Source organism: Callospermophilus lateralis, chromosome 10 (genome assembly GCF_048772815.1).
Source record: "Callospermophilus lateralis isolate mCalLat2 chromosome 10, mCalLat2.hap1, whole genome shotgun sequence".
Classification (NCBI taxonomy): Eukaryota; Metazoa; Chordata; class Mammalia; order Rodentia; family Sciuridae; genus Callospermophilus; species Callospermophilus lateralis.
Genome location: NC_135314.1, coordinates 128,326,394 through 128,353,723, shown reverse-complemented (window position 1 = coordinate 128,353,723; position 27,330 = coordinate 128,326,394). Strand labels below are relative to the sequence as shown.

General features: G+C 37.5%; 1 protein-coding gene across 8 annotated transcripts in view; it reads left to right on the top strand.

The window, feature by feature from the left end:
- The window catches only part of Nek11 (NIMA related kinase 11), a 315,212-nt gene that overhangs the window by 173,692 nt on the left and 114,190 nt on the right, over positions 1 to 27,330 (top strand). For all 8 annotated transcript variants that reach the window (XM_076868276.2, XM_076868274.2, XM_076868271.2 and 5 more), the window contains one exon: positions 25,655 to 25,815. In XM_076868276.2, the coding sequence (XP_076724391.2) occupies positions 25,655 to 25,815 (161 nt within the window). The remainder of the gene's footprint in view (positions 1 to 25,654; positions 25,816 to 27,330) is intronic.

Here is a 27,330-nt window from a genome sequence, read left to right as displayed (position 1 = left end):
CCTGGTGGGAATCATGTTTCATTAATCACCACATTTTTAAAATCTTGATCTTATATTTCAATTTAAAATTGAACCCACAAAAAAAATTCTACTTCCCTCATTTTCTAGTTTTTAGTTGGTGGATTTTGCCTTAGTCTATTCAGTCTGTTGTAACAGTTTGATGAAATTCTCAAATACTCATGGATGTTTTAATAACTCTTTTCCCTTTTTCAAGATGAGGACAGTGAGGTGTAAAGAGGTAAAAGACAAAAGGTATCAATGAACTGGAAACCAGCCCCAGATTCATAACTTTTTCAATACAGAAATATCTCCTCTATGCAGTGACAGCTTTCCACCAAACTGAAGAAATGAGTGCCAGTGTTTGGTCAGGGTTCCACACCTGGATTATGAGGGCCCAATACTGTAATACCATTACACTACCTCTGACTAAACATGTGGCAGGTCACACATATTGAAAATGAAGCCTTTCAGATTTTATATAGCGAGAGTCCCTTTCCAATCAGTGAAGGACATACTTATATTTATTGAAAACCAATCAATCATGTTGATGAATTAGCAGTTTTCAAACCAGAAGATTATGCAAGACTGAAGAAGGAATGCCATTTATTTATAGTAAAGGATTAGGGGAAGTAGCTAACAGTCATTAGAGACATCTGTGAGCAAGTGACCGAAACCTGAGTTAATGAGAGGTACACAGGGAGGCAGAGGTTTGATAGTTGAAAAGGGACTAGAGCCGGCCTGGCGTGCCAGGTTGTGTGGTGGTGTCTCGTGTGCACTTGGGTAATGAATGGTAGGTTTATTATAACACCTGGCATATAGCAGTGTGCATTGTGAATTCCCATCTCTAGGATTCTCTTGTAGCCTAAAATGTCCACTTCTTCAGGGTCCTGTATGGCTGAAATTTTATGTTCTTCACAGTGATCAGAAAATAACCAGTGGTGTTTCTCTTTTCTCTGAAAAATTAACATTAGAGGCTCTCCCCTCCCCCCTCAAGTGGCAATTTTCCTGTCTTAGCTTTAAAAATTGTTGCTTTGTATGGTTCTATATAAATTTCAAAACAACTTGCTTTTTACATCTTCATAGGCTTCCTTTAAGGAATTCTCTAGAATTCTTTCTTTTAGGAATTTCACATTGCTGCTATCCTTGTACTTTTGTATCTCAATTGATCTTCCTGGCCCTGTAATTGCCTTACATATCCTTTGGCAAAGCATTTTCTTGAACACCACCTTCAACAGAAAGGAATACAGTAGTGAACAAGACAGACTGGGTTCTACCTTTGTGGTGCCTACAGTGAAGTTTTCCCTCTATCCACAAGCTTTGCATTTTCATATTGGGTTGAATTGAGAGCCCAGAAGACAGGTTCATCTGGAATCTCAGAATGTGATATTATTTGGATTAAAGATATTTGGAGATATAATTAAAGTAAGAATTTTCAGATGAGACCACCCTGCGTTACAGTGGGTCCTGAATCCCATGGCCAGTCCTTATGAGAAAGAACAATCAGTGAGGATGATGGGAAGAGTTCATAATGCTGCATCTACAGCCAAGGAACATGATGGACTTTGATGGCCACCCCAGAAACTAGGGAGGAGGCATGGAAGAGATTCTCTTCAGAGCCTCCAGAAGGAACTAACCCTGCCTTGATTTAGGACTTCTGACCTCCAGAATTGTGACAGAATAAATTTCTGTTGTTTTAAGGCACCAAGTCTGTGGTGCTTTCTTATAGCAGACATGGGAACTTAATACACATACTGTCTTATTTCATTCAGGCTGCTGTAACAAAATACTATAGGCCGAGAGGCTTATAAACAATAGAGGTTTACTTACTACAGTTTTGTGTCTGGGAAGTTCAAGATAAGGTGTTGGCAGATTTGGTGTCTGGTGAAAGCCAGTTTCCTGGTTCATAGGTGATGCCTTCTTGTTGTGTCTTCACATAGTAGAAGGGACATGGCATCTCTCTGGGTCTCTTTTATAAGGATAACTAATCCCATTCATGAGATTTCTGCCCTCATGCTCTTCTCTGCTTTAGCTTATGTGATTTTAGATATATACTTTACCAGGCCGTAAACCCAGGAACTTTTTCTTTTTTTTTTTATGGTGCCAGGAATTGAACCCAGGGCTTTGCACGTGCGAGGCAAGCACTCTACCAACGGAGCTATATCCCCAGCCCAACCCAGGAGTTTTTAAAGCAGTCATTTAAAAGTAACAGTAGTAAACCTATTGTATGTTAACAGAAATTGCATACTTATTATGAAAATTACCTACATTTTCCAAAATTAAAAAAATATATTGAGTAGAGTGGCATTATTTTACATTTTTATGCTTAGCACTGACAGGCCTAGTAGAAGGCAGCTGCTTTGTGTTTAGGCTCTTGTAATAGTACATGCCATATTATTTCTGGAAAGTTCCACCATATACCAATGAAAGGACAGAGCAAAAAGGTCAAATAACATCATAATATGTTATGAAATAGTGACTTTGGACTCCCTGAAAGCAATTCAGTGATCCCCAGGGGTCTCTTGGCCACTCTTGGAGAGCTGCTGTTGTAGACATGAAGTGAGACCCTGAAAGAGTGAACTTTAAATATCCATTTATACTGCCCTGTTAAACAATTTGTAATAAACTGGAAAAGGGATAATTATGTGGTAGGAGCCCATTTCACACATAAGGTACTCTAAGGTAAAAGCCCTGCTCTCTTTAAATTTCACGAGAAGGAAATCATTAATAAATAGAATTAATGTTGCCATGTTATTATAGTGGTTGTAAAAACCTGCAGTCTTACTGAGATTGTGTACTTTCATGTTTTAACCACATCATTTTGTGTGCTAAGAAGGTAGTTGCAGTTGTTTGAGGGGGCCTCCTATGGGGATAATTATGTGGTAAAATATATCTATTTACTTATATATTTCTCCCAAAGAGTTTGAGAGTTTCTACATCAATCACCCAAAATACCTGGCTTCAGCATTTGCTGGGCACAGCAGTTTTTCATCATCAAGGAATCCCAAATAAGATGCAAATTATCTGATAAATTATTTTTGTTACTCTTCAAATTCTCAGAAAACTAGTCCCTAGAGAACTGTAATGCAAGCAAATGCAATCAACACTTTATAGCAGGTTTATTTTCATCTTTTATCATCGTGGAAATGAAGCCCTCAGACACTGAAAGGTATGGTTACAGTGAAATGTGTTCTGTCCCTGGTGGCCTCAGATTTCAGAGAACGTCTTTAAATGGATTGTAGTAGGTCAGCAATGATAAATTACACATATAGCTATCTTCTATTTCAGTTTCTCTAGTTGTATTCTTAAGTGAGTGCACTTCTATTTTGTTTAATTTTCTCTTGGGTAAGACGTAAAATTATTTTTAGTTGAATGGCTTATGAAAAATTAGGTGCATTTGACAAAGGCACTTTGTGTATTGAAGGAATAAATACAATTCTAGTTGAGTGCACAGCAAAAGCACCAGTCGGCTGAAATTTGAAATTTCTTGTTGAGCATCTCTTCCATTGTCTAGGCTGATTATATCCTACAGAGGGTTCTAGGACTTTTTTCAGTAGAATTCTATTCATTGAGATTGTAAAGTTAGAAATCTATCACATTTTCCTACTTTAACATTAATAATATTTCTCCTTCCCATTTCCCATAATAATCACTTTAGTTTTATTGAGTGAAGCAACACAATACTCATGCCATTTGCATTAAGTTTTTATGAATTTATCTTTTCTAGATAGATGTTTAATAGTAATTATCACACCATTTTAACTGTGGATTATGTTTGTATTTTAAATTGTTTTACAATTAGAAGAAGGCACAGCATCTATAAAATGTAAAACATACCTTCCCCATTTGTTTTTCTAAGAAACTCATCCATCTGTCCTGCAATTGGGCACATCAGCCCAGGGGTTTTGTTTGTTTGTTTTGTTTTGTTTATAAGAAATCGGGGACATAAAATGAGCAGATCTGAGGTTGAGTCCTGCCACTTCACTTTGCCTATATGATGTCAGTCGAGTTCCCCAACTCTTCCACATCTCTACATTGTCAGCTATAAAATGAATTCTGGGTCCTATCGTCAGGCTGCCCCTCCCGTGAGTGTTGTTCTTGCCTCCAACTAGTCTTCAGCCTCCGACTAGTTTATCCTCTACATGCCCACCAACGGGATTTAAAACTGTAAATCAGAGTTTGCCAGTGCTCATTTAACACTTTCCAATTGCTTTTTGTTGTATATAGGGTGAAAAACAGAAAACCTTTCCCACAACCTCTAAGGTCCCTGCTTGTTTACTCCCCTCCCATCACTACCTCAACCCCTTCAAAGTGCTCCATCTCACTCCTGGTAGGGTGCCCAGGCATCGCAGTTTGCCTGGGACTTTCTCCGCTTTAGCATTGAAAACTAGAATGATTGGCACCTCTACTCCCAGTGACCCAGCCACACAGAGTTTCCCCTAAACCACAGATAGAAATTAGATCCCATGTGTTTTACTCTTGCTCGTATTAGCACCCCCAAGGCCACTGCATACAGTTGTGCCTGCTATGTACTGCACAACCTCAGTGGCTCCTACAGATGATGTAAAGGCTGCTCCCTGGTGTGGTGCAGTGAATTGATTCTTGAATCCTGTTCTTTTCCTGTATAGTATATGCATTTCCTCAAAAACATATATATCCCAATAGTTGCATTACCCATTACCCATATTAATCACTTTAATTTTATTGAGTAATTAAATTAAAATATAATTTTAATTATATTTTATATATAATTAAAATATATATACTGTATGTATATTTGAGAATATAGATACATTTAAGAACTTTTAACCTTGCCTTTGCTCTGTATGCTTTTTGAGAGTAGGAACTCTGTCAATTTTGATCACTTTTATACGAACTAACCAACACAGTTAGTTATTTGCATAATGTGTGTAGTAATTATTTGCTTAATGCATGAGTGGGAACACATGTTTCATGTGGATTTGATGACTATTATGTGTGGTAATGTACTGAAAGCTTTCAAAGTTGAAGTGATTATGATAATTACTTTTATGATAAATTGTGAATATAATATGAAAAAAATGGTAATTAGGAAAATATCTAGGTTTTACTGTGATAGAAAATTCTTAAGTGTTTTTCAATTACCCTATCAGCAGTCTCTAAGACTTTACACAAAGATACAAGGATAAATAGGCCAATAGAGTAAAATAATCTAGAAACCTGCCTAAATATATATGTGAATTTAACATACAAAAATATATTATTTAGTGATGAAATAAGATATATTTAAATAAGTGGTCTTGGGAAAATACTTGTTTACAAGAAATACATCCCTGCTTTATACTGGACAGGTGAAGTCAAGTCAATTGAAGAGTTAATATATAAAACATGAAACAAATGATAAAATATTAAAGAATAATTTCAAAATCTTTGAGTAAGAAATTTCTTTAGAATTATGAAATAAACACAGAAAGCACAAAGATTTACAGAATTGTCTATGTAAAAATGCAAAACTGTGGGGACAAGTGCATGGATTACTGCATACTTGGCATATGTTAAGAATATCTGAATGGCAAACCATTTCCCTGTGCTAGGCGTGTGAGTGGCAAACAGCTTACCTCGTAGGCACAGCCCTGGGCTGAGGCTACGTGTTGCACCTGTGCTTGCTCCATGGCCTGCTCTTCCATTGGTTGCTGCAAGGACAGTTGGTCAGAAATTGTATTGGTGGCTGCCTATAATCTTCTTAGCTACTGCCTGAATATATATGCATGGTAACTGCACAATAAAATCAGACCTGCTTCCTGCTTGGTCTCTGGAGGTCTTGATTAGTGACTCCACAGCCACAACTCCTCTACCCTGTTCCATGGATCTCCTCGCTGGATGAGAGAGAGCCCACACACAAAACCTTTATATAGCAAAAGATATAATAAAAGACAAGTGAGAATTAATGAACTAAGAAAATATTTGCAATTCTTATAATGTATATATTTGTAGTATATGAAAGATACATGACTTACCTATTCCCTTAGATCAGTAAGAAAAACAATCTAACTGAAAAATTGTTCAAGAAAATTACTTTTCATGAAGAACTACCACAAATAGCTAATAGTGACTCAACCTTATTAATTATTCAACCAGTAAAAAAAATAATTATTCAACCAGTAAAATTCAACCAGTAAAAAAAAAATAAGATGTCACATTTTTGTAAAACAGGTGAATACTTAAAAGACAGAGAATATACAATGTTAGCAGAAGTATAGAGAAAAGAGGATTGTTTATACATTGTTGGCAAAAATGACATAATAGTTTTGAGGAAATATTTTATACTATTTTTAAAATATCTTTTTGGCTGAAATACAGGGGATTAAACAAGGTATCACATACGCTATGTAAGCATTCTACCATGGAGCAACACATCCAGGCCCTTTTACTCAACAGTTTTTATAAGATAATATGTAAAATGATATTCTGGTTGTTGAAGATCCAATGGTTAAAAAAAAAGAAGAAGAAGAAGTCTTATTGGGAGTGGAGTGGAGCATCTGTAAACCCAGTGACAATGGTTGGAGGCTAAGACAGGAGAATTGTAAGTTCAAGGACAACCTGGATGAATTAGTAAGACCCTGCCTCAAACTAAAAAAACTGGGGATATAGCTCAGTGTTAAAGCACCCCTAGGTTCAATCCTCCATACCAAAAGAAAAAAAAAGTTCCTAATCTTGTGGAATGTAGCAATCTGGAGAAGAAGTTAGAAAATTAATTAGAAAAACATGAATAGAAATATAGTATCTTATGAAACACAATGCAGTTCTAATTCTGATAATGTAGGCTGAGTATTGTCAACAAGTTTTCCTAGACTAAACTAGCTTTTCAGTAGATTGGGGCTCAAAGGCTTGAGATATTGGAATTATCTGAAATAGGCAATAAAATAATAATGTCTCCTATGTTTAAATAAATAAATAAAAGCTTAAAATATTTTCAGAAAATAAGAAACTATAAAAAACATATACCCTAGTAGAAAAATAATAAAAAGTATAGAAGTGAAAAATACAGTAGATTGAAATCAACTCAATGAGTTCAATAGCAGCATAGATATAGCTGAAGCAGAAATTAATGAACTGGAATGAAAGTCATAAGGCATTATATTATAATGGAGAAACAAAACATGGGAATTACAAAAGAAGGGGCAAAAGAAATGAAGAATACAGTAAAAATGTAAAATCATCTCATTGGAAATCTGAAATCATCCCAGAAAGAATTGTCAATGGTATTTCAAGACATAGTAGGTGAAAAAATTCCAGAATTGATGATAGATATCATTCAATAGATTCAAGATACCCACAAATGTCATATAGAAAAATAAAATCTACAACTTGATACATTGTATTAAAACTTCAGACAACCAAGGATGTAGTCATTCTTAAAAGAATCCAGAAAGGGACTGGGGTTTTAGTTCAATGGATAAGTGCTTGTCTCGCATGCTCAAAATCCTGGGTTCAATCCCCAGTAACACAAAAATAATAGTAATAAATAAATAAGAAGACAAAGAACTGAGATAGAGTAAAGCCCCTGGATTCAATTGCCAATACAAAAAAAAAAAAAAAAAAAATCTAGCGAAAACTGAGTAAATTGCTCTCAAACGAATGACAGTTAAATTAATTGCTGCAATCCTTAGCAGGAAGAGTGAAAGAGTAGTATGGAGAATATTTGGAAAACTGGGAATGGAACCACCATTTGACCCAGCTATTCCTATCCTCAGTCTATACCCAAAGGACTTAAAAACAGCATACTACAGGGACACAGCCACATCAATGTTTATAGCAACACAATTCACAATAGTTAAACCGTGGAACCAACCTAGACGTCCTTCAGTGGATGAATGGATAAAGAAAATGTGGCATATATACATAATGGAATATTACTCAGCAATAGAAGAGAATAAAATCATGGCATCTGCATGTAAATGGATGGCGTTGGAGAAGATAATGCTAAGTGAAGTTAGCCAATCCCAAAAAAACCAATGCCGAATGTTTTCTCTGATATAAGGTGACTGACTCATGGTTGATAAGGAGAGGGAGAATGGGAACTCTAGATAGGGCAAAGGGGTGAGAGGGGAAGGGAGGGGGCAGGGAGTTAGCAAGGATGGTGGAATGTGATGGACATCATTATCAAAAGAACATGTATGAAGACATGAATTGGTATCAGCATACTTTATATACAACCAGAGATATGAAAAATTGTGCTATATATGTGTAATAAGAATTGTAATGCATTCCACTGTCATTTATTTTTTAAAAATCAGTTAAAAATTAAAAAATTAATTGCTGACATAATAGCATGGAAATAATGGAAGTATTAGTCACTGACATCTTAGTGTGCTGAAGAAAACTTCTAACCTATAATTCGTGTAGGATAAATCAAGAAAATTAAAATTAAAATCCACACCAAGATATTAGTACATACTACTCAAAAAAGGACAAAATTTTTTTAAGTTTGAGAATACTAAATGATGTCAGAAATAAGGAACTACATGGACAAATTATATGTCCATTACTGGTAGGAACATAAATTGGTGCATCTTTCTTAGAAAATAGATCTTGGGCATAATATAATAAAGATATGCCTCAATTTAGCTCAACACTTAACTTATGGGTGTATTCTTTGGAAACATACATGCATATGTACACCAGGAGATGCCCACAAGAATTCTGCAGTGACCCCAATCTAGAAACAATGCAGATGCTTATCTTGTAAACATTGTAGTATAGTCGTTCAATGTGCTGCTATACAGCAGTGAAAATAAGTGGACTTCAACTATTTGTAACAACATAAATAAATCATGTAAATGTAAGTAAAAGAAGAAAGACCCAAAAGACTCCCTATGATTCCTTTTACATAACTATCAAAGCCAAATCAGTCAGATTATATCAAATTATACATAGTTTGGAATATATACATATTTTTGTATGCATACAAATTGTATATACTTTGGAAACTATAAAGAAAAGTAAAGATGTGATTACCATGAAAGTTTAAATATTGACTATTTGTAGGGTGAGAAGCAAAATTACAACCAAATAGAGATATGAAATCTAGGGATGTGGGTGCTGTTTCTGGGGCATTAATTAATTCTGAATTTCTTTATCTAGATATACTTTTACAACTATTCGCTATTTCTTCATTATGTTGCACACATGTGGTTTTGCTTAGGGAGTAGCATTTTAATCAAGACTTAAATGAAAGAGCAAACAAACTATGAGCTTAGCTGGGAGAAGGGTTCTCTCTGACCAGAATGCTCAGACCCTTCAACCCAGAATTTTCACTTGTGCTAGTTTAATCCTCCAGAAATATAGTCTTGTGCCACATAGTGGCATGTTTGTCAGCTATATAATATTAGTCCCATAGAGTATATTGCCCAGGGACATTGTAGCCATCTTTGTTTGTATAAGTACATTCATTTATATTCACATACAGTGAAATCACCTTGTGAAGATTTTCTCACAATATATCCTCCTTGTTAAGAAACAGATGACTGTCCTTTTGCAAACTTTGCAAAGTTATATGTTCATTGTAACGTTGTTTGGAGCATGTAAGTAATTTTGTATTGAGAGCTTATCATTAATGGAGATTTTTCTCTGAGCAAATGCTAAATAACAGGTTGTAGAAATATCCTTCTAGAGTCTTGTCTATTCTTTCTGGCAGCCATTCTGTGTAACTTTTCCAAACCAATTTAATGTTTAATGTCTCACAAAATCCTATAAGACATGATGGGTAGAAATTTAGATTTTAAATACAGTCTACATTTGGGGTTTTGAGTTTTCATAAATTTTTTTTCCTACCCAAAGCCCTATGTGGAAACAAAGTTTTCTTGCATTTCTCTGAGTTAATGGTTAGAGATTGTTTAGTTACTTGATCACAGAGGTCACAGCCTTACACTGAATTTTGTCCCTGTCCTGAATGGCTTCCAGGGTTCATCAGTGGGGGTTAGTGTTTGAGTAAGATATGACTTCATGTGCTGAAATCAGATTCCAAAAGTTATTTTTCTCTCTCCTTGGATTGGCTCTTTGAATCCAGATCAGGCTCAAACAGACTTTTCTCAGGTGCTTCTCACTGGGATTCTGAGGTTCACTTATGAAGCGTTATAAATTTCCAACTTTACTTATGGTTGTATGCTTTGGATTTGAACAAAAGGCTTCTCCTAGCTTCATGGTTCATGTACAATATTTATTCAGAGTTAGCAACTACCTAACTCTGCTATTGAACTTTGGCATCATAGAGGGAAAACAGCCATAGACAACACAGGGTATGACTGTGTTCCATCCAAACATATTTACAAAAGAAAGCAGCCTCTCTCTATATATTTTTAAACGTATTTTTAGATGTTGATGGACCTTTATTTTATTAATTTGTTTATATGCAGTGCAGAGGATTAAACCCAGTGCCTCACACATGCTAGGCAAGTGCTCTGCCACTGAGTCACAACCCCAGCCCAGGCTACAACTTGCTAACCCTTAGTCTAGGTCATCTTCTACCTATTGCCTGCGTATTTTGAACAAACCAGTAGATAAACTAACAGCACTGGGAAATGTCCATTTGAAAAGAAATTTGCTTGCTATACATTCTCCTTCCATTCATTGAAACTTGGCTTAAGCTTCACTGAAACAAAAACTTTTAATACTATTACCATGCAAATGTACAACATATCTATTTTTCCTATTTATTAAATAGGGGGAAATTAATTTTCTAGTGCAGTGACTTTGCCCTGATGTTTTTGAAAAGAATGTGATGCAAATCAGTAGGAAAGCCCTGGGCTTTCTCATTGTTTGCAGCATGAGGTGAGTGGCAGTACAAAACACATGCTCAGAGGGAATGAGAGTAGAATATTAACAGAGAAAGGGCACTGAACCTTGTGACTTCAAGGTTTTCCCCATTGTGGTTGCTGATCTCTTAGGAAGGTTATCATCTAGATATGAATTAAAGTTCAGTAAACATCATGGCTGAACAAGTAAGGGTGCTGCAAAGGACCTTGGTTCAAGTGAGGAGGCCAGGTGAATTGGAGAGAGGGATGGGGGAGATTGGTTGTCCTTGAGAAATTAACCAGGATGCTAGCATTTGGTGGGCCTGACATGAGGAGAACAAAATTTGGGTTTGGAATTTAGATTGGGTAAAGGCAAAGTCACAATTGGGTGGAATTAGATCAAACTGAAATGTGAATGATAGACAAATGAGAGAGTTGGTCCAAGGGATGAGGGCCAAGAGGTGTTTAGAGATGTGGGTCAGGTTAAGCAGTTCATGCACTTTTGGATGGAGAACAGGTATACACCTGGGTTTCTATAATCTGTTCTTCATGAAGGTTTGGCAGGGGGTGTCTGATTAGGGGATTGCTAAAAGAAAGAGCTGGGTAAAGCTGAATGGAATCAGGTGTCAGGAGAAAATGCCCCCCCCCCCGGCGGAGCTTTGGTCAGAGCTCTGTCCATACCCTGAATGATCTCTCTGCCATTTTCTTGTGCTCAGTCTTCCATACATGTGTCTCTCTTGTTTGGGGAGCAAGTGCCAGAGCCTACTTTGCCTACTTAAAGAGAGCTAGCACTGCCTGGGAAGATACATGTCACTCCCAAGCCCTCAGCAACCAAAGGCAGTCTTTGTAAACACTTCCAGTGCCTGCCTCATCACTGTCCCTAAAGCTCCATGAGATTAAGCCAAAGTTATGCCTTGTGGAACTCTGCTTAGTACTACCTTTCTAAGAAATAACTTTCTTAGAAACAATCTTCATCTCAGAAGACTCATAGCTTTTCAAAAAGTTCAAAGTACTTTCTGGCTATTATAAGAGATCTGTTTGGATTTTTCTTATTAGTTTTATCTGAATTAGGCTTTTAATTTTTTTTTTTAACCTGGTGGTATTATTGGTGTGCTGTCTGTGTAACAAGATAACAATTTGGATCACTGTGTCAGTAATCAATAAGGAAAACATTTACTGAATTTGTGAGCTTTCTAGGTAGTTATGGTGTATAGCACAAAGGACCCCATCTACCAAAAGGAAGTTTTTTTCAGGCTCCATTCTGAAAGGTGGCCTGTTTACCTGGCTCTGTCCATAGTGGGCAAAGCTATCTGGTGTATCTTGACCATCTAGTCAGATTTACCGGATGGCTTTGAAAACACCAAAGAGAAAATGACAAGAATTTTCTGAGAATGAAAGCAAAGTGAACTCTACCAGAGGATTATTCACAGTTTCCTGAGAATACTTCAAGACAAAAAGCTTTGCAAGAAGGCTACAAATTCTGATAGTAGTTTGTTAAGAAATTGGTGATCACTCTTGCTTAAAAGTCAGCATTTAAGTGTCAGGATTTCCTCAGTACTGGACAAGGCCTGGGATTCCACTGTTTGAGCGTTTTGTAGCCTCAGCAGGAGATCTGAATTCTTTGACAAACAACTTCATCTCCTGTGTCAGATGCCTGGTTGGAAAAGAGTGCTCTGGTTCATTTTATTTGTCAGCTTGGCTAGGCTATAGTACCCTACAAGTTTCCTCAAACACCAGTAGATGCTGTAGTGAAGGTGTGGTTACATTTAAATCAGTAAATTTTGGAATAAAGCATATTATCCTCCATAATGTGAGTGGACACCTCATTCAATCAATCGAGAAAGAGATAACTTTCCCCAAAGAAGAGGGAATTGTGCCCAAAATTGCTTTCTACTTAAGACTGTCATGTTAATTCTTCCCTAAGTCTCCACCAGCTGGCCTACCCTGACAGCCTACCCTGCTGATATTGGACTTACCAACTCCCATAATTGTTCAAATGTGAACCAATTCGTTAAAATCAATCTCTTTCTCTCCACATATGTGTGTATATATAACACATTCTGTATCTACATATGTTTACACATGTATATACATGTATATTTGTGTGTATATATTTGTTTATATAAACCTTTTTGTTTCTACTTTGGAAGTGTATAAATCAAAGCTTTCCCAGATTTTATAGCCATGAAAGATTTCCTTTTAAACTTGAGTTTACCTTGATCTCTGTGACCAAATCAACCTTTCAATGGGAAGTAGCCAGATCAAGAAAGTGCAGGTGACCCAGGAAAAAAAAAATAGGCTTGCAACAGTAACATTTCCAAGGTACAATCAGAAAAATTTGCCTTAACTGATATGCAACTTACTTTATGCAAATTTTAATTGAACACCATGCCCACGATATCCAGGCACCAGGTTTCCTTTGTGATCCCTGGCCTGCATCATTGTATTAAGTTTTCCTCTTCAAATTGGTGAACTAAGACTCTCTTATACTAGCAAGTATCTTCTGGCAGTTTCCTGACTGCCTCCAGATGGCTAGTTAACAGAGGAGTTCTGCCAATGGGAGGCAAATGTTTTCTAGGAGACTGGAGGTGGAAAAAAGAAATTATGACTCCAGGATTTCATCAAAGAGGAAATCCTATTTGACTTATAAGATGTTCCCTCTACCAACAAACAAATTGCTAAATGCACTCTGATGTGCATAAAAGAAAGTAACTGTTAGTGAGGAAATATAGCCAGAGTAAAGGAAGAGAGAAGAAACAGAGGCCTAATTTTGAAGGCAATTTAAGTTGTTTAATTTCGTGAAAATCTAAGTTATAATCTTAGTTATAATTTCATGGTGTTCATTTAAATTTTACATAAAGTAAGTGCTTCTCTACAAATACTTGGTGACCAGGTACAGTGGTCTATTCTTTTGCTACTTAAAGTGCAGTTCGTGGACCATTACCATCACCCCAGCAGTACCTCCATCACCCCTAAACATGTCAGAAATGCAGAAATCCAAATTTCATCAGGTTTTCCAGATGAGTTATATACACACTGGTTGTAATGAACTGCATGTGTACCCATCCACTGCCCAAGTTCATATGTTGAAACCCTAATCCCCACTGAGGTAGTATTTGGAGATGGGCCCCTGAAGGGGCTTGGGTCATGAGGGTGAAGCCCTCATGATGGGATTAATGCCCATGTTAAATAGCTTGCTTTGCATCTCTCTTTTCATTGTCATGTGAGGATAGACGTCTGCAAACCAGAAGTGCCTTCACCAGAAACTGGATCTTCTGTACCTTGTTCTTGGAATTCCTGGGTTCCAGGATTGTGAGATATAAGTTTCAGTATTTAGGCTGCCAAGTCTATGATATCCTATTATAGTAGCCTGAAACACTGAAAGGACTGATCACAAATCCTTTACTCTAGGCCACAAACTTGTAAGCCTAAGAGCAAAACCATCTAGTTCAGGCTCTTGATTTTTAGGCTGTTGAGTTACTATTCTCACTATTTTACAGATGAGATACCTACAGCTCAGGAACTTAAACCAATTGTCATAGAATTAGGTGTCTTCTGCTAATGAACACAGCACCTTGCTGTTGGACTATTCCTTCAAGGTCTCTGTGCTGTCTTCCTATATTTCCCCTTGAGAGAGTGGGTTCATTTCTCTGAATCTGGTGGAGAAAAGACAAATTTTACCCAGTCATTTTGGCTCTTGCTTTCTAAAACAGGAAAAAAAATAAAAGTTCAGAGAAATGTTACAGTTTTGCCTGAGGGAAAATCATTTTGACACATAGGATAAAATCACAGACTCTAGAGCTCAGGAGAGACTTATTTCCAAAAAGATCATGGAGCTTATTTTTGTCTTGTGTGTGTGCGTGTGTATATACGAGTATGTGTGCTTGTAGGGGAAGCAGAGAGCCTTTTGTGCCCTTGATCAAATATAGAGATGTCACTGAGAAAAACAGCAGAACCTGCTGTCCTATATATAAAAAAGGTACTGTACTTAATTTAGCCCTCCATACAGAAAGGGTCATGAATATGCATTTTGACTAAGAAAATTATTTCTTTTCATAGCCTCATGTGTGAAGCTGTAGGCTAAGCTAATCAACGTAGTTAATTTTAGCCCTCGTTTTGAAGGTTTATTTTAGAAAAGGTCATGGCACTAACCTATGGCTTGTTGTGACAGAGAAGGAAGTGTTGAAGAGATGTAAAACAAAGCAATTGCAGTGTGCCTCCCCGCAAGACTGTAAGTGTGATGTTCGTATTTAGGTTCAGTTCCACTTGCTATTAGTGATATAATTGACAAGGTGGATTTGATCCGCGCCATGCAAGACATTGTCTACTGTGGGACCCGGGAGATCCAAGAGCTGCCTTTCTCTAAGGCCAAGGTTGGCACTGGGCATCTGGTAAAGCTCAATATGTAGATACTAAGTAACAAGAGGTAGAGAAGGTATCTCAGAGATTAAATTTGAGATACTAAATCCTTTATGTGGCTCTAGCCTTGGGCTGGCAGGGGACAGAGTCACTGCCTTTCTCTGGCTAAGCCCAGAAGTGTGAGAGCTGGAGTTTCTCCAGGGGACAAAGCTCCACCTTCTCTTTGCAGGTGTGAAGTTTGCTGATGGTGGATGGTGTGCTGGCCAGGGGGAAAAGTGAGGGATCAGAGACATGAAGTGGCCTGCATCCCAGGGCTTCAAAGAAATCTAGCCAAATTGAAATGGGGCTGTGGATGAGCAGGGATAGACAAAGAAAGAGACAACACTTTAGAACAGCAGTAATAGAGTTTTCTACAATGTTGGGAGTATTCTATGATCTTATCACAGGTGGCTTAAAATGTTGATATTGTGTCTGAATTTGTATTTTACTTAATTTTAATTTAAATAAGAGTATGTGTGTGGGGGCTACCATTCTAGCCAGGGCAATTCTGGAAGGAGCACCACTTCAGAGGAATGAAGCTAGAAAGTTAGAGCAAGTTCAGAGAAAAATGTACTATTCAGATTATAAAAGCCAAGATTCTGACCCACAGGTACATATGAGAACTACTGGGAAACTTTAAAAAAAATAAAGCTGTCTGGACCCAACCCAGGGGTACCTATCAGATTTCCTTTTGGTATATGCTTTTAAATGAGAGCTTCCAAATTCTCTGGTAGGAGGAGGCAGGTTTGGGACAGTGGGGTTGCAACCAGATGATAGAAAGCCTTGCATGCCAAGCTGAAATTTTTGTACTGAGCTTTATTGGTGGTGGGGGAGTCATTGAAGATGGAGAATGACGTAGTTAGTGCTTTAGGTAAGATTTGCAACAGCCTGTGTAAGAAGATGGAGGAGGGAGATTTGAGGTGATTGCAGAGCTGGGTGTTCAAAGATATCTGGAGTGTTTATTTCTCCCTCAGAGTATGAATGTGTTCATTTCACTGAGGGCTGTCCATATTCTCCCCTGGACTGAATATTGGTTCAAAATGTTCCTTAGCAAATATGCTGCTGCAAGCCTCTAGCTTCACTAAATGTTATGGTGATTGAAAATTACAGTTGCTTCCCAGGGGCCCAGAAGGGGGCTCTTTGTAATGAAATAGAGATGCAGCAGCCATTTGAAATGTGGGGTAACTGCCTCTCTGGGACCTCCAGCAGGGGCCCATGGTATCCATAAAAAGGGATGACTCACCAAGGGAAGGACTGATTGCTAGTCTTAGAGTGTATCCTTCATTCTCTATGATTTCCAAACTCCAACAAGCAATCTTAATGTCTGCTACTGGGAACTAGGACACCATGAGAACAGAGTTTTAGGTCCAGGCAGTGACTCACTGAATAACCTTGATAAACCCATTGGTGGTTCACAGTGTGGGAGAGATGTCTCTTAAACATTGAAAAGGAAAAATCCAATGTATGTTTGAATCAACGTTCAGAAACTGACCAAATGCCTTTCCAGATCAGCAAAGTGTCAAAGAGTTAGTCCTTTTTATCTAATAATGCAGTGGAAGATGTATCACCAGGACTCAGTGCCCTCATGGACCTGGGGAGCATGGGAGGCCAAGGTTTTAGGCATGTTTTTTTATCTAGTAGGTGGAGTTCAGCTGTGTCCCTGAATGACAGGCTGCTTCTGCCTCAGGAGTGTTTTCCTCCAGCCCTACCATTGGTTCTTTGTATATAAATGCTACCTTTATATACAATAATGATGTGACCTGGATGTCAGCATGGACCTCTCCATCCCTGGGAGACCTGGGAGGGAAGCTTGGCTCAAATTATAGCTTGTCTAGAGCTCCGGCATAATTGCTGAAGACAGGCTGCTGTAGGCCTCCCTCGCCTCTGCCTGTGTTCTCAGGCCGAAGGCTCCAATTGACTCTTAATTCTTCAGACATCAAATACAACATTTTAAAACTTATACCAAGTATTTGGTGAGTTTGGCATTTCACAGAGAGCACAGCATTCCACCATTTCCCTGGGTCTGACCACTCACTCATCTCTAGCAAAAGCTGTTATACAAGGGCTGAGACTATAGCTCTGTGGTAGAGCACATCTGGGGATTTGATCCCCAGAAACTGCAAAAATAACAACAAAAAAATCAAAAGTGATTAAAATTTTCTTCCCTTGTACTTGTGTCAGGTATTTTTTATAAATACAGTTTCTTTTTATTTTTTGCACTATATATATATATATATATATATATATATATATATGACAGCGGAATGCATTACAATTCTTATTACACATACAGAGTACAATTTTTCATATATCTGGTTGTATACAAAGTATATTCACACCAATTCATGTCTTCATACCTGTACTTGAGATAATAAGGATCATCACATTCCACCATCATTAACAACCCCATGCTACCTCCCTTCCCCTCCAACCCCTCTGCACTATCTAGAGTTCGTCTATTCCTCCTAAGCTCTCCCTCCCTATCCCACTATGAATAAGCCTCTGTATATCAGAGAAAACATTCGGCATTTGTTTTTTGGAGACTGGCTAACTCCACTTAGCATTATTTTCTCTAACTCCATCCATTTACCTGAAAATGCCATGATTTTATTCTCTTCTATTATTGAGTAATATTCCATTGTGTATATATGCCACATTTTTTTATCCATTCATCTATTGAAGGTCATCTAGGTTGGTTCCATGGTTTAGCTATTGTGAATTGTGCTGCTATAAACATTGATGTGGCTGTGTCCCTGTAGTATGCTGTTTATGGGCCAAGGACCTGAACAGACATTCTCAGAAGATGATATACAATCAATCAACAAATATATGAAAAAATGTTCATTATCACTAGCAATTAGAGAAATGCAAATCAAAACTATTCTAAGATTTCATCTCACTCCAGTCAGAATGGCAGCTATTATGAAGACAATAATAAGTGTTGGTGAGGAGTGGGGGAAAAGATACACTCATACACTGCTGGTGGGACTGCAAATTGGTGCAGCCAATATGGAAAGCAGTATGGAGTTTCTTGGAAAACTGGGAATGGAACCATCATTTGACCCAGCTATCCCTTTCCTCAGTCTATAAATACAGTTTCTTAAGAAGAAGTTTCATTCCTATTAAGAAAACTAACATTTTCTACCTGCTATAGTATTGATAACTGCCATTTTTTGAGCATCTTCTATGTTCTAGACATTGTGATAGATGAATCATTTTTAGAATACTTTGAGCAGAGTCAGTGGACAAGCTTTCAAGAAAGAAAATTTAACTGCCTGTGGAATAACTCATCCCTGATGAATGACTCACTATAACAATGTCTGTTAATTGTTATTGGAGTGGACTATGTTGTGTCCTAGGAAGTCTGAAGATTAAAGTTGCAATGTAAAAGAATGTGACTTTGCCGTCAATGGTGCTTTCCCTTTAAAAGATGTTTATTTTACTATATAGCATCATTTATTTTTTAATATTTTATGTTGCAACTATGAGTTAAGATGTTACATAATACCCATGTCTTTGGTTGGGTTCCTTCAAAGCAGTACCTGAGATGGATATTCTGGTGCCTGTATTTTATTATTGGAGAGCTGTCAGGATGAGGGGACCAGAATGGGACTGAGGGCTATGTTTGGACAGGGAAGGGAACATTGCTGAGCAAGGATGTGGTCTCAGCTGGAGAACAGCCCAGCCTGATCATACAGAAGGATCTGGAGCAGGAGTAACACCACAGAGATGGTTCTACTTCTAGTCAGTCACTGGCCAAGACTGGCCCTGGGGTACAGGGGAGGCATCCTCCATTGATAAGAAGGCTTTCCTCATCAGATAGCAATTCTCTGGAAAGGGGAGAATCTGTGTGCTACTACTGTGGGTTCCATTGTGTCCTCCTAAATTTCATGTACTGAAGTCCAAACCCAGCACTTGAAAATGTGACTGTGTTTGGAGCTCAGTTCTTTACAAAAGTAACTAAGCTAAAATGAGGCTGTTAGGCTAGCCCTAATCCAATTTCACTTGTGTCCTTATAAGAAGAGGAGACTAGGACATACAGAGAGATGCCAGGGCTGGTGTGAAGAGACCCAAGAGGCCATCTCAGAAGAGGGACCTCAGAGGATTTCAACCCAGCACTGTGATGATGGACTTTCCAGCCTCTGGAACCATGAGAAATAAATTTTTGTTGCTTAAACCACCCAATCTGTGAGATCTTTTTATGGAAACCCCAGCTGATAGCAGCCAACACTCACAGCAGCTAGAGGATTTTTGTGACAATGATGTTTTAGGGTGTGCTTGGTAAGGCCATTTGGTAGCGCATCAATAGTATCCACTTACAAAGGAGAAAACTGTGACTCAGAGAAGTGGAGGAGTCTGCCCAAGGTCATACAGCCAATAAGGACGTGAGGCAGGATTTGAACCCCTGTCACCCTATAGCTTGTCCTTCTCATCACTACTTCATGTCACCTCTGCTAATGGGAGGTAGTCTTTGTCAGAAGCAGCAGATATTGTCAGTTAACTTTGGCTTTGATTTTTGTCATTTCTTTTTTTTTTCTAATTTGTGTTTACCTCACACAATGCTGCTCCTGGGGAAACTGAGGCAGCTCAGCATGGAAAATATCAATGTCTGTGTTCCTTTACAAGGTATTGCCTTTTACTCTATTGTTTTGAGAAGGTTATAACATATAATTCTTTCAGAACTACTCGTCAGTGTAAAAATAACTATTGTTCTGAGTACTGTTGCTCCCAATTTGTAATGAGAGAACATGGTCTTTGGAGAAGCCACATTGACATATAACAATAAATTGGTTTTTCTTATTACAGCTTTATAATAGCTTTTGTTCAATATTTTCTGGCTTGCTATAATATTGCTATTACCCTTTTTGAGAAAACTAGGAAATAAAGGAAAAATAAAGGACATCTCTGGGCAGCTATCTGCTGCTGAGGACCTCCACTGAGACTGCCCACCAAAACTGAAATAAATAGCATCCTCTCTTCATAAGGAGATTCTTTCCCCCATATGTTGGCTATAGTAAGAAAAATTTTTAAGAATTTTTAAAAAATATCTTCAGGGTATTGTTTTACTTCATAGGAGAAGAGTGCAAGTGAGTCTGTTGGATTTTTCAAATCACAAGTCATTTGTTCACCTTTCCCAACAAGCATTAATTCTGACACTATTATTAGATATGCAGACAGAAGCAGTGTAATCTTGTGGCTGGAGCAAAGTCTAGGGCACCTGGAGAAAGCTACAGTCTAATCGTGCATGCCATCACACTCTGAGTTATCTTGACTGAGTCCTCCAACTTTGTAGGCCTCTGGGAGGTTGCTGGGTATTTTAGTAAAAATGTGCTAGTCAGCTTTATATTACTATGACAAATACCTGAGATAATCAACTTATAAAGAGAAAATATTTATTTTACCTCATGGTTTCATAGGTTTTAGCCCAAGGATAGTTGTCCCCATTGCTTTTGGGCCTGGGGTGAGACTGCATAGCAAGGTGGGGAGCACATGATGGAGCAAAGCCATTTACTTCCTGGCCATGGAGTAAAAGAGAAAATGAAACTGGGATCCCACTAGCTCCTTTCAGAGGATGCCCTCAGTGACCTAAGACCTCTCACTAGGCCCCACTTCTTGAAAGTTCCATCACCTCCCAAGAGCATCAAGAGATGGGGACCAAGCCTAAACCATACCAGAAAACTTTTTTCTGTTCAAAGATGTGAACACCTCTGAGATAATAAGTTCAAAATATGTGAGAAAGAGGAAAGGAAGCAGAGCTCTTAGGGAAAATAATCTGTCTCCTTCCTCTCCTACTCTCTTCCGCACCCCCCTCCTCTCCAAAAAAGATTAGGAAATGTTTTGCATATGATACTCTGTAGAAGTTTAAAAGGCCTTATCTCTTAGATACTATGCATTCATTTATTCAGCAATAAGTTTGGAGTATCTCCTTTGCAACCCACATTTTTTGGACATACCCTGGGGAACAGGACAGGTATGGCTCCTAGAGTTTGCTATCTACCTGGATTTAGTAGAAATTGTTTTATATATGAGCAGACATTAAGTGCCAGTCATTGTGCTAAGTTAGTGGTTCTCAAACTTAAGTGTGAATCATGATCACCATTTCCAAAATGCACATTGTCGGACCTCTACTCCAGTTTCTGATTCAGTGGATTGGAGACTAGGCAGGGGGGTGGGGGTGGCTGAGAATGCATATTTCTATTATGATTCCAGGTGCTATTTCTGTTGCTGTTGTTGGGCCTTCCCTTTGAGATCCATTCTGCCAAGCCTGTCACATTCATTTACTCAAGTCTTATCGATATTTAGTATCATTTGGGATGGTGGCAGGTGCACAGGCTGAGATCTTCCTCCAAAATAAGTTTTTTTTTTGTTTGTTTGTTTTTAGAGAAAATTTGATTTTGCTTTTAGGCAAAGTTACTATTTTATGAAAATTGACTCTTTAAGAAAAATTATTTAATATATATCTGATCATTTCATAAGATTAAAGAGCTGGTGCAATAACAGATGAAGGAACAGGGAGGTTTTTACTTAACAATTGTACCTGTTTGTCATTTTCTCTTTGAAGATCTTGATACAGAGCAATAGTTCTCAAAGTGCATTGCCAGAACAGGAACATCATTAGAAATGCAGGATCCCAGGCCCTATCCCCCCACCTACTGACTCAGAAATGCTAAGTATAGGAGCCAGGAATCTGTTTTAACAAGCCTCCTAGGCGCTTCTGATGCACACTCAAATTTGAGCCCATCTAAGATAGAGGGGAGTGAGAATTGGGCTGAGTGTGAAGAAGGCCCCTGGCGTTCAATATTCTCAGTTCCCTTAAGACAATTTGCCAGGATGACTAAGCTGCAATTTTTTTCTTTCTCATAAGTCAAAACTCTATCCTTTGTTGCCCAATATCTTTTAGAATTACTGGTAAATGCAGTTACAACTTTAATCTGAAATAGCTTCACTAGCAAAGATGAAAATTCCTAGCTAATCATAATATAGCACTGATTCAGTGACAGAAACGAAGGATTCAGATGATTTTTATTCTAATCTCTTGTCCACCATGCACACAGCTGTGGTTTGTTATTAACCTCACTTTTCTTGTATGAAAAATGGTCAGAAAAAAATGTCATTGGTCTAACTTGAAGAGTCGTTGCAAAGATCAAATGAATAATAAATATGAATGTGCTTATGAAAGTATGCACTGCTGTGCAAACACAAAAATTTTAAATTTGGGCTGCTCAAACTTATCTCTGTGCTTCCCTATTAATAAAATTGGAATAGTCTCGTTACTCAAAACTCCATGGAGATTGTGATTTAGACAGCTAATAGCACAATTTGAGCTCTTCTAAAATATACTCTGTGGTTCATGTTTTGTCTTTAACAAACAAAGGTTGGAAGATGTGGAAATAGAATAGAATATTCTGTACTTTATTATGGTGTTTCTATATAATATATGATAGTACTTTTCTTTGAAGTGGTCACATTCTAGATCAATGGTTCTCAGAATGTGGTCCCTGGACCAGCATCAATAACATCATCTGAGAACTTGTTAGATATGCAAATTCTCAGATACCACCCCAGACCTACCAAATCAGCTGTTTGGGGAGTAGGGCCCAGCATTATGTGCACTACAGGCTCTGCAGGTGGTCCTGATGCTCAGTCTAGGCTTAGAGGAAGAGATTTATGTGGGTCTTAATTGAAGGGTTTGACAAAGGCCACCCTTTTCTCCAGCTTGGATATGCAGCATCTTTGTCCAAACTCAGATAGTAACTATTGGATTCCTTCATAACACACTCTGTCACTGCCCACCCAGTGCAGGAAATCTGGAATGCTACTGCAGTGTGTCTGTTATGAAACTGACTTCAGGGTGTGAGGAAATTAAAGTTATTTATCACAGCCCATTTTCTCCTCTGTGACAGGGGAAATGAGGCTTAGCCTAACAAGGCTTCAAATTGGGCTCCCGCACAAGAAACACACAGCTTGACAAACACAGTTTAAGCAGGCTTACATTTCTTTTGACTTCCCCTTTGAAACTGAGTCCTTTCTCAAGCAGCACAAAGGTATGTTGAGCTTACTTAAAAAGTGCTGGAGATGGAATCATCCCAGTCTGATCTTGTTTTGAATACCATTTTATACTTGTTATGTATTTGTGATTGTCTAATTTCATATTTCTTCCTGGTGTGGGTATTAACAGGAAAAAGTACAGTGGTTCCCATACTACTTCCAACCATAACTAACATTTATTGGGTACATTTCATAGTGTGGTGAATAGTGCACAATTCTGTGAGATGTATATTATCATCTCTATTTTATAAATGAAGAATCTGAACTGCTGAATATTTAATTAATGCCCAATGTTATGAAGCTATTTTTAAGTCCTGATTCAGTGCAAGTCTTTTTGATGCCCAAGCCAGGATACTAAACCAAATTGTGGACTGAGAAGTTACTTTAGGGAGTAACAAATAGCATTTTTAAAGAATTGAATAGAATGGAAAACACCAGAATGTAGGTCTTGATGCATGAAACTTTTGTTTTAACTCCAAATATGCATGTATATACACACATATAAGTATGTGCTATGTACTGGGAACAATATGGAATATATTTTTTTACTGTATCATACTCACATTTGAAAGCAAAGTTGGGGTTGGGAGGAACAAATAGAGAAAAAGTGAGAGCAAGAAGGAAAAGTATGAAAGAGTAAATGAATGACTAACTATAAAAGAGACACAAGACTGAAGGAGGAATAGTAGAAGGGAACAAGAAGGGAAAGGATGGCAACTCTGTAAAAGAGACATAGAGATTTGGGTAAAGTCTAGGGAGGAGGAGGTCATATGGAAGTCACATGACTCCGTCCACCATTCAATTCAGCATATGCTCCCACTTGATGGCAAAACATAGCTCTCTTGTTGGATTTTAGCTATCATATACTTCTCATGCTGTTATTCCTATTCTGAATGCAAGTTGAATATTTTTATAAAGTGTGGTTCCTATCTAAATCATCTATCTCATCTGGCTCTCAACACAAATCAGTGGTCTTAAGGGGAAACAGATTTTGTTGAAATCAATGAATTGTAAGATCCTCAATGTGCCCCTTGCAAAGTTGGCAAAGGCAATTTTGAGTACATGTAATTTTTGTCTTTTTAGCAGACTAATTTTGATTCCACTGCATAACCTCTTGTGTTTTAGTGGGAAAACACAGATAACAAATAGATATTAAAGTCTTTTCTTGCCAGGAAACTCTATATCCACTAAGAATTTTACTTTCAAAGGATTTTGGAGTTGATTAATAAAAAAACCATTTTCACACTTGTGGAACTTGAGTGGAAATTGAAATTTGCATGAAGCTTCCATACATACAGATACTTTCAAAAGCATCTTATTGTTGAATCTTCATAACTACTTAGGTAGATTGCCCTCGTGTAAATTTTACTGAGAAACTGGAACTCAATAAGTTTAAGTACCTTGTCCAGATTTTTCTATAAAAGGAGATAAAGATAGATTCAAACCTTAATTCTTAGACTCGGAATGTTTTTTCCACTAGACAAAAAGAATAAAAAATGGATCAAAAAACAGTGCTTTGTGTCACAATTTAGAAGAACAATTTTGTGTGTAAGAGTGTGGTGCAAAATCTAAAATGCCCACTCTTTTCCTCTGGTAGCATATCATTATGTAATTTCTTCCACTCCCACCCCAAAGATATTTCTCTATTTCTAGGCTCCCTTTAGCAAATTAGAGTTGATATTGCTATACTTTCTTGTGATCCATCCTTGGCCTTTCTTTGTTGAAGATTATTGAAAGTACCAATTCTCTTGTAGTGGCTAACAATGTTGTATCTAGTAATGGGTTATTGGCATCAACTAAAGTGGATATTATTTCCTTTTTATTTTTCCTTTTTTTTTTTTAAAGAATAGATGTTGTTGTCAGTGTAAATAGGACCCACCAGAGTGAATTACATTTTAAAAGCCTTCATAGCCTGTTAGAAAACAATTGTGATATTTTCCCCAGCTTGCCAAAATACCATTGCTATATATCCTGTCCATCTTATTTGGTCCCACTACTAATATTTTATTTAAGAAAGAAACTTCCAGAAGAATGCTAACCATTTCATTCCAACTATCTCTGCTAAAAACTTTGTGTGTTGTGTAATAAGACCTTTTCACCAGTGTATTTTGTCCTTATTTTTCTCCTAAAACTCCTCATTTTTAATGAGGTTCATGCTTCCAAATGTAAAGAGTTTCAAGTAGTACCAGTTCTTCTTGTTTTATGGACTTCATATCCTACCTTCAAAAGGTAGTTGTAAATTAAAGTGTCTTTCCTTTCCTCCACTGGTTTCATTTGCTGAGTGTTTATTATATTAAATAATATATTTTTAAGAAGCTAAGATTCATCCCTACACTCCATAACAGCTTTGTCAGCCCAAATAAAATATACATCTCTGGAACAACATGGGGGATCCTAGCCTCATTACAATTTTACTAACTGATTGTTGTTTATTTCAGAAATCCCTGAAGACCCTCTTGTGGCTGAAGAGTATTATACCGATGTGTTTGATTCCTGCTCTGAAGATAGTGAGGAGCAGGAAGAAGAAATAGTGTTCTCAGGACTGGAGGGAGAGGTCAAGGAAGAAGGACCCCAACCAGCTTACAGAACAAACCAACAGGTACCTGCCGCTCCAGTCAGAAGTAGTGGAATTGTCTGAGGTACTGACTAGACATCTCAGAAAGATTGAAGGAAGTCTTAAACCTGAAGTGGAGGACAGGAGCACTAGAATGTTTTTATGATGGTTCCATGTATAAACCTTCCAAGGGGCAGGGGCAGGTAGGATTCTAAGAATCTGCTCTGGGCCAAGTTGACAAGGAAAGGACCAACATATATAGCATTTATTAGAGGAGCAAGGGGATGGTGCACAGTACATTGTTTGCATACTTACAAGTACCTCAGATGCATCTATTGAATAAACAATGCATATGTCTGTTTAGAAGGGATAATGATATTTTTTAATATAGTTTTCTGCCTGGTAATCAAATTTGGAGTCTTCATTTTACAAATTTAATACAAATACATATTTTTAAAGACTGACTTTGTTCTGGCCACAACAGATGATATTTCTAGCTACTTTCAGCTTCTGAGGGCTCATCCTTACATTCACTGCTGAGTGTATACCCTCATAATAGGGCTCTTTAATTGTGGCATGACTAAGCCTGATGTGAGTAATAGGCTAAGAAATGGTCCTGACGTATGTTTTCTCTGTTAAGTGTCTGTAGGAGAGTTAAGCAAGAGGTGTGTGAAGAGAAAGCAGATGCCTATGGGAAATTTATGAACAAGTACCTCATTTTCTTCTTGAACCATAAGCCTGGCAATCCTTCCAATCGTATGCTACCATGAGGTACATAAGCTTTTTATTAACTGGAAACTATTGAGCTACTAAAATAAAAGTCAGTCAGGGGTACCTGAGTCAATGGAAACTTAATTTGGGGAGATGATTTTTGTAGTGCATAACCTACATAAGGTCGTACATAAACCATTCAACCATTTTTTAATGAAAACTGAGCAATTGATCATAATATGCAATAAAAACCAACAAGAGATGTTTCTCAAGTTCTACATAAGAGAAGGAGAAAAAAGAAGGGAGAAAGGAACTATAGGGAATAGGTGTAAGACCAAGCAGAGAAGGAAATGAGAGAAATAGAAAAGAGAGAAAGGATGAAAGAATTTAAAAGACAAATACATGAGATGATAAACAAATAAATTATTGACAAAGGTACGGAATGAAAGTGGGGTAATATTCAGAATGCCAAAATACAAACTTTCCTTTTATTATTTCCCTCCTCCATCTTTTCTAATGATTGCGGGGGATAAAAAACAAACCAAAGCCTACTACTGTAAATTGAAAATATAATTTCCATTTGCTTCTGTGCAGTTGTTATAAACAACTGAAACAAATGTTATTACAATATTATAGAAACTTTATTCTGTGCCTGTTGTTGCAAAACATGATAAGCAAAATTCATACTCAATATTTTGCTCTCAGAGCCTCAATTTTTTAATAAAATAAGTCAACTCAGAAAACCACATGAAAAAATTATACTGCAGACACCACCCAGGTCAAGAAATAAAGCTCTGAAAGCTTTATCTTTTCCATTGTTGCCAGAACTTACGGTTGGAAATCAGATTT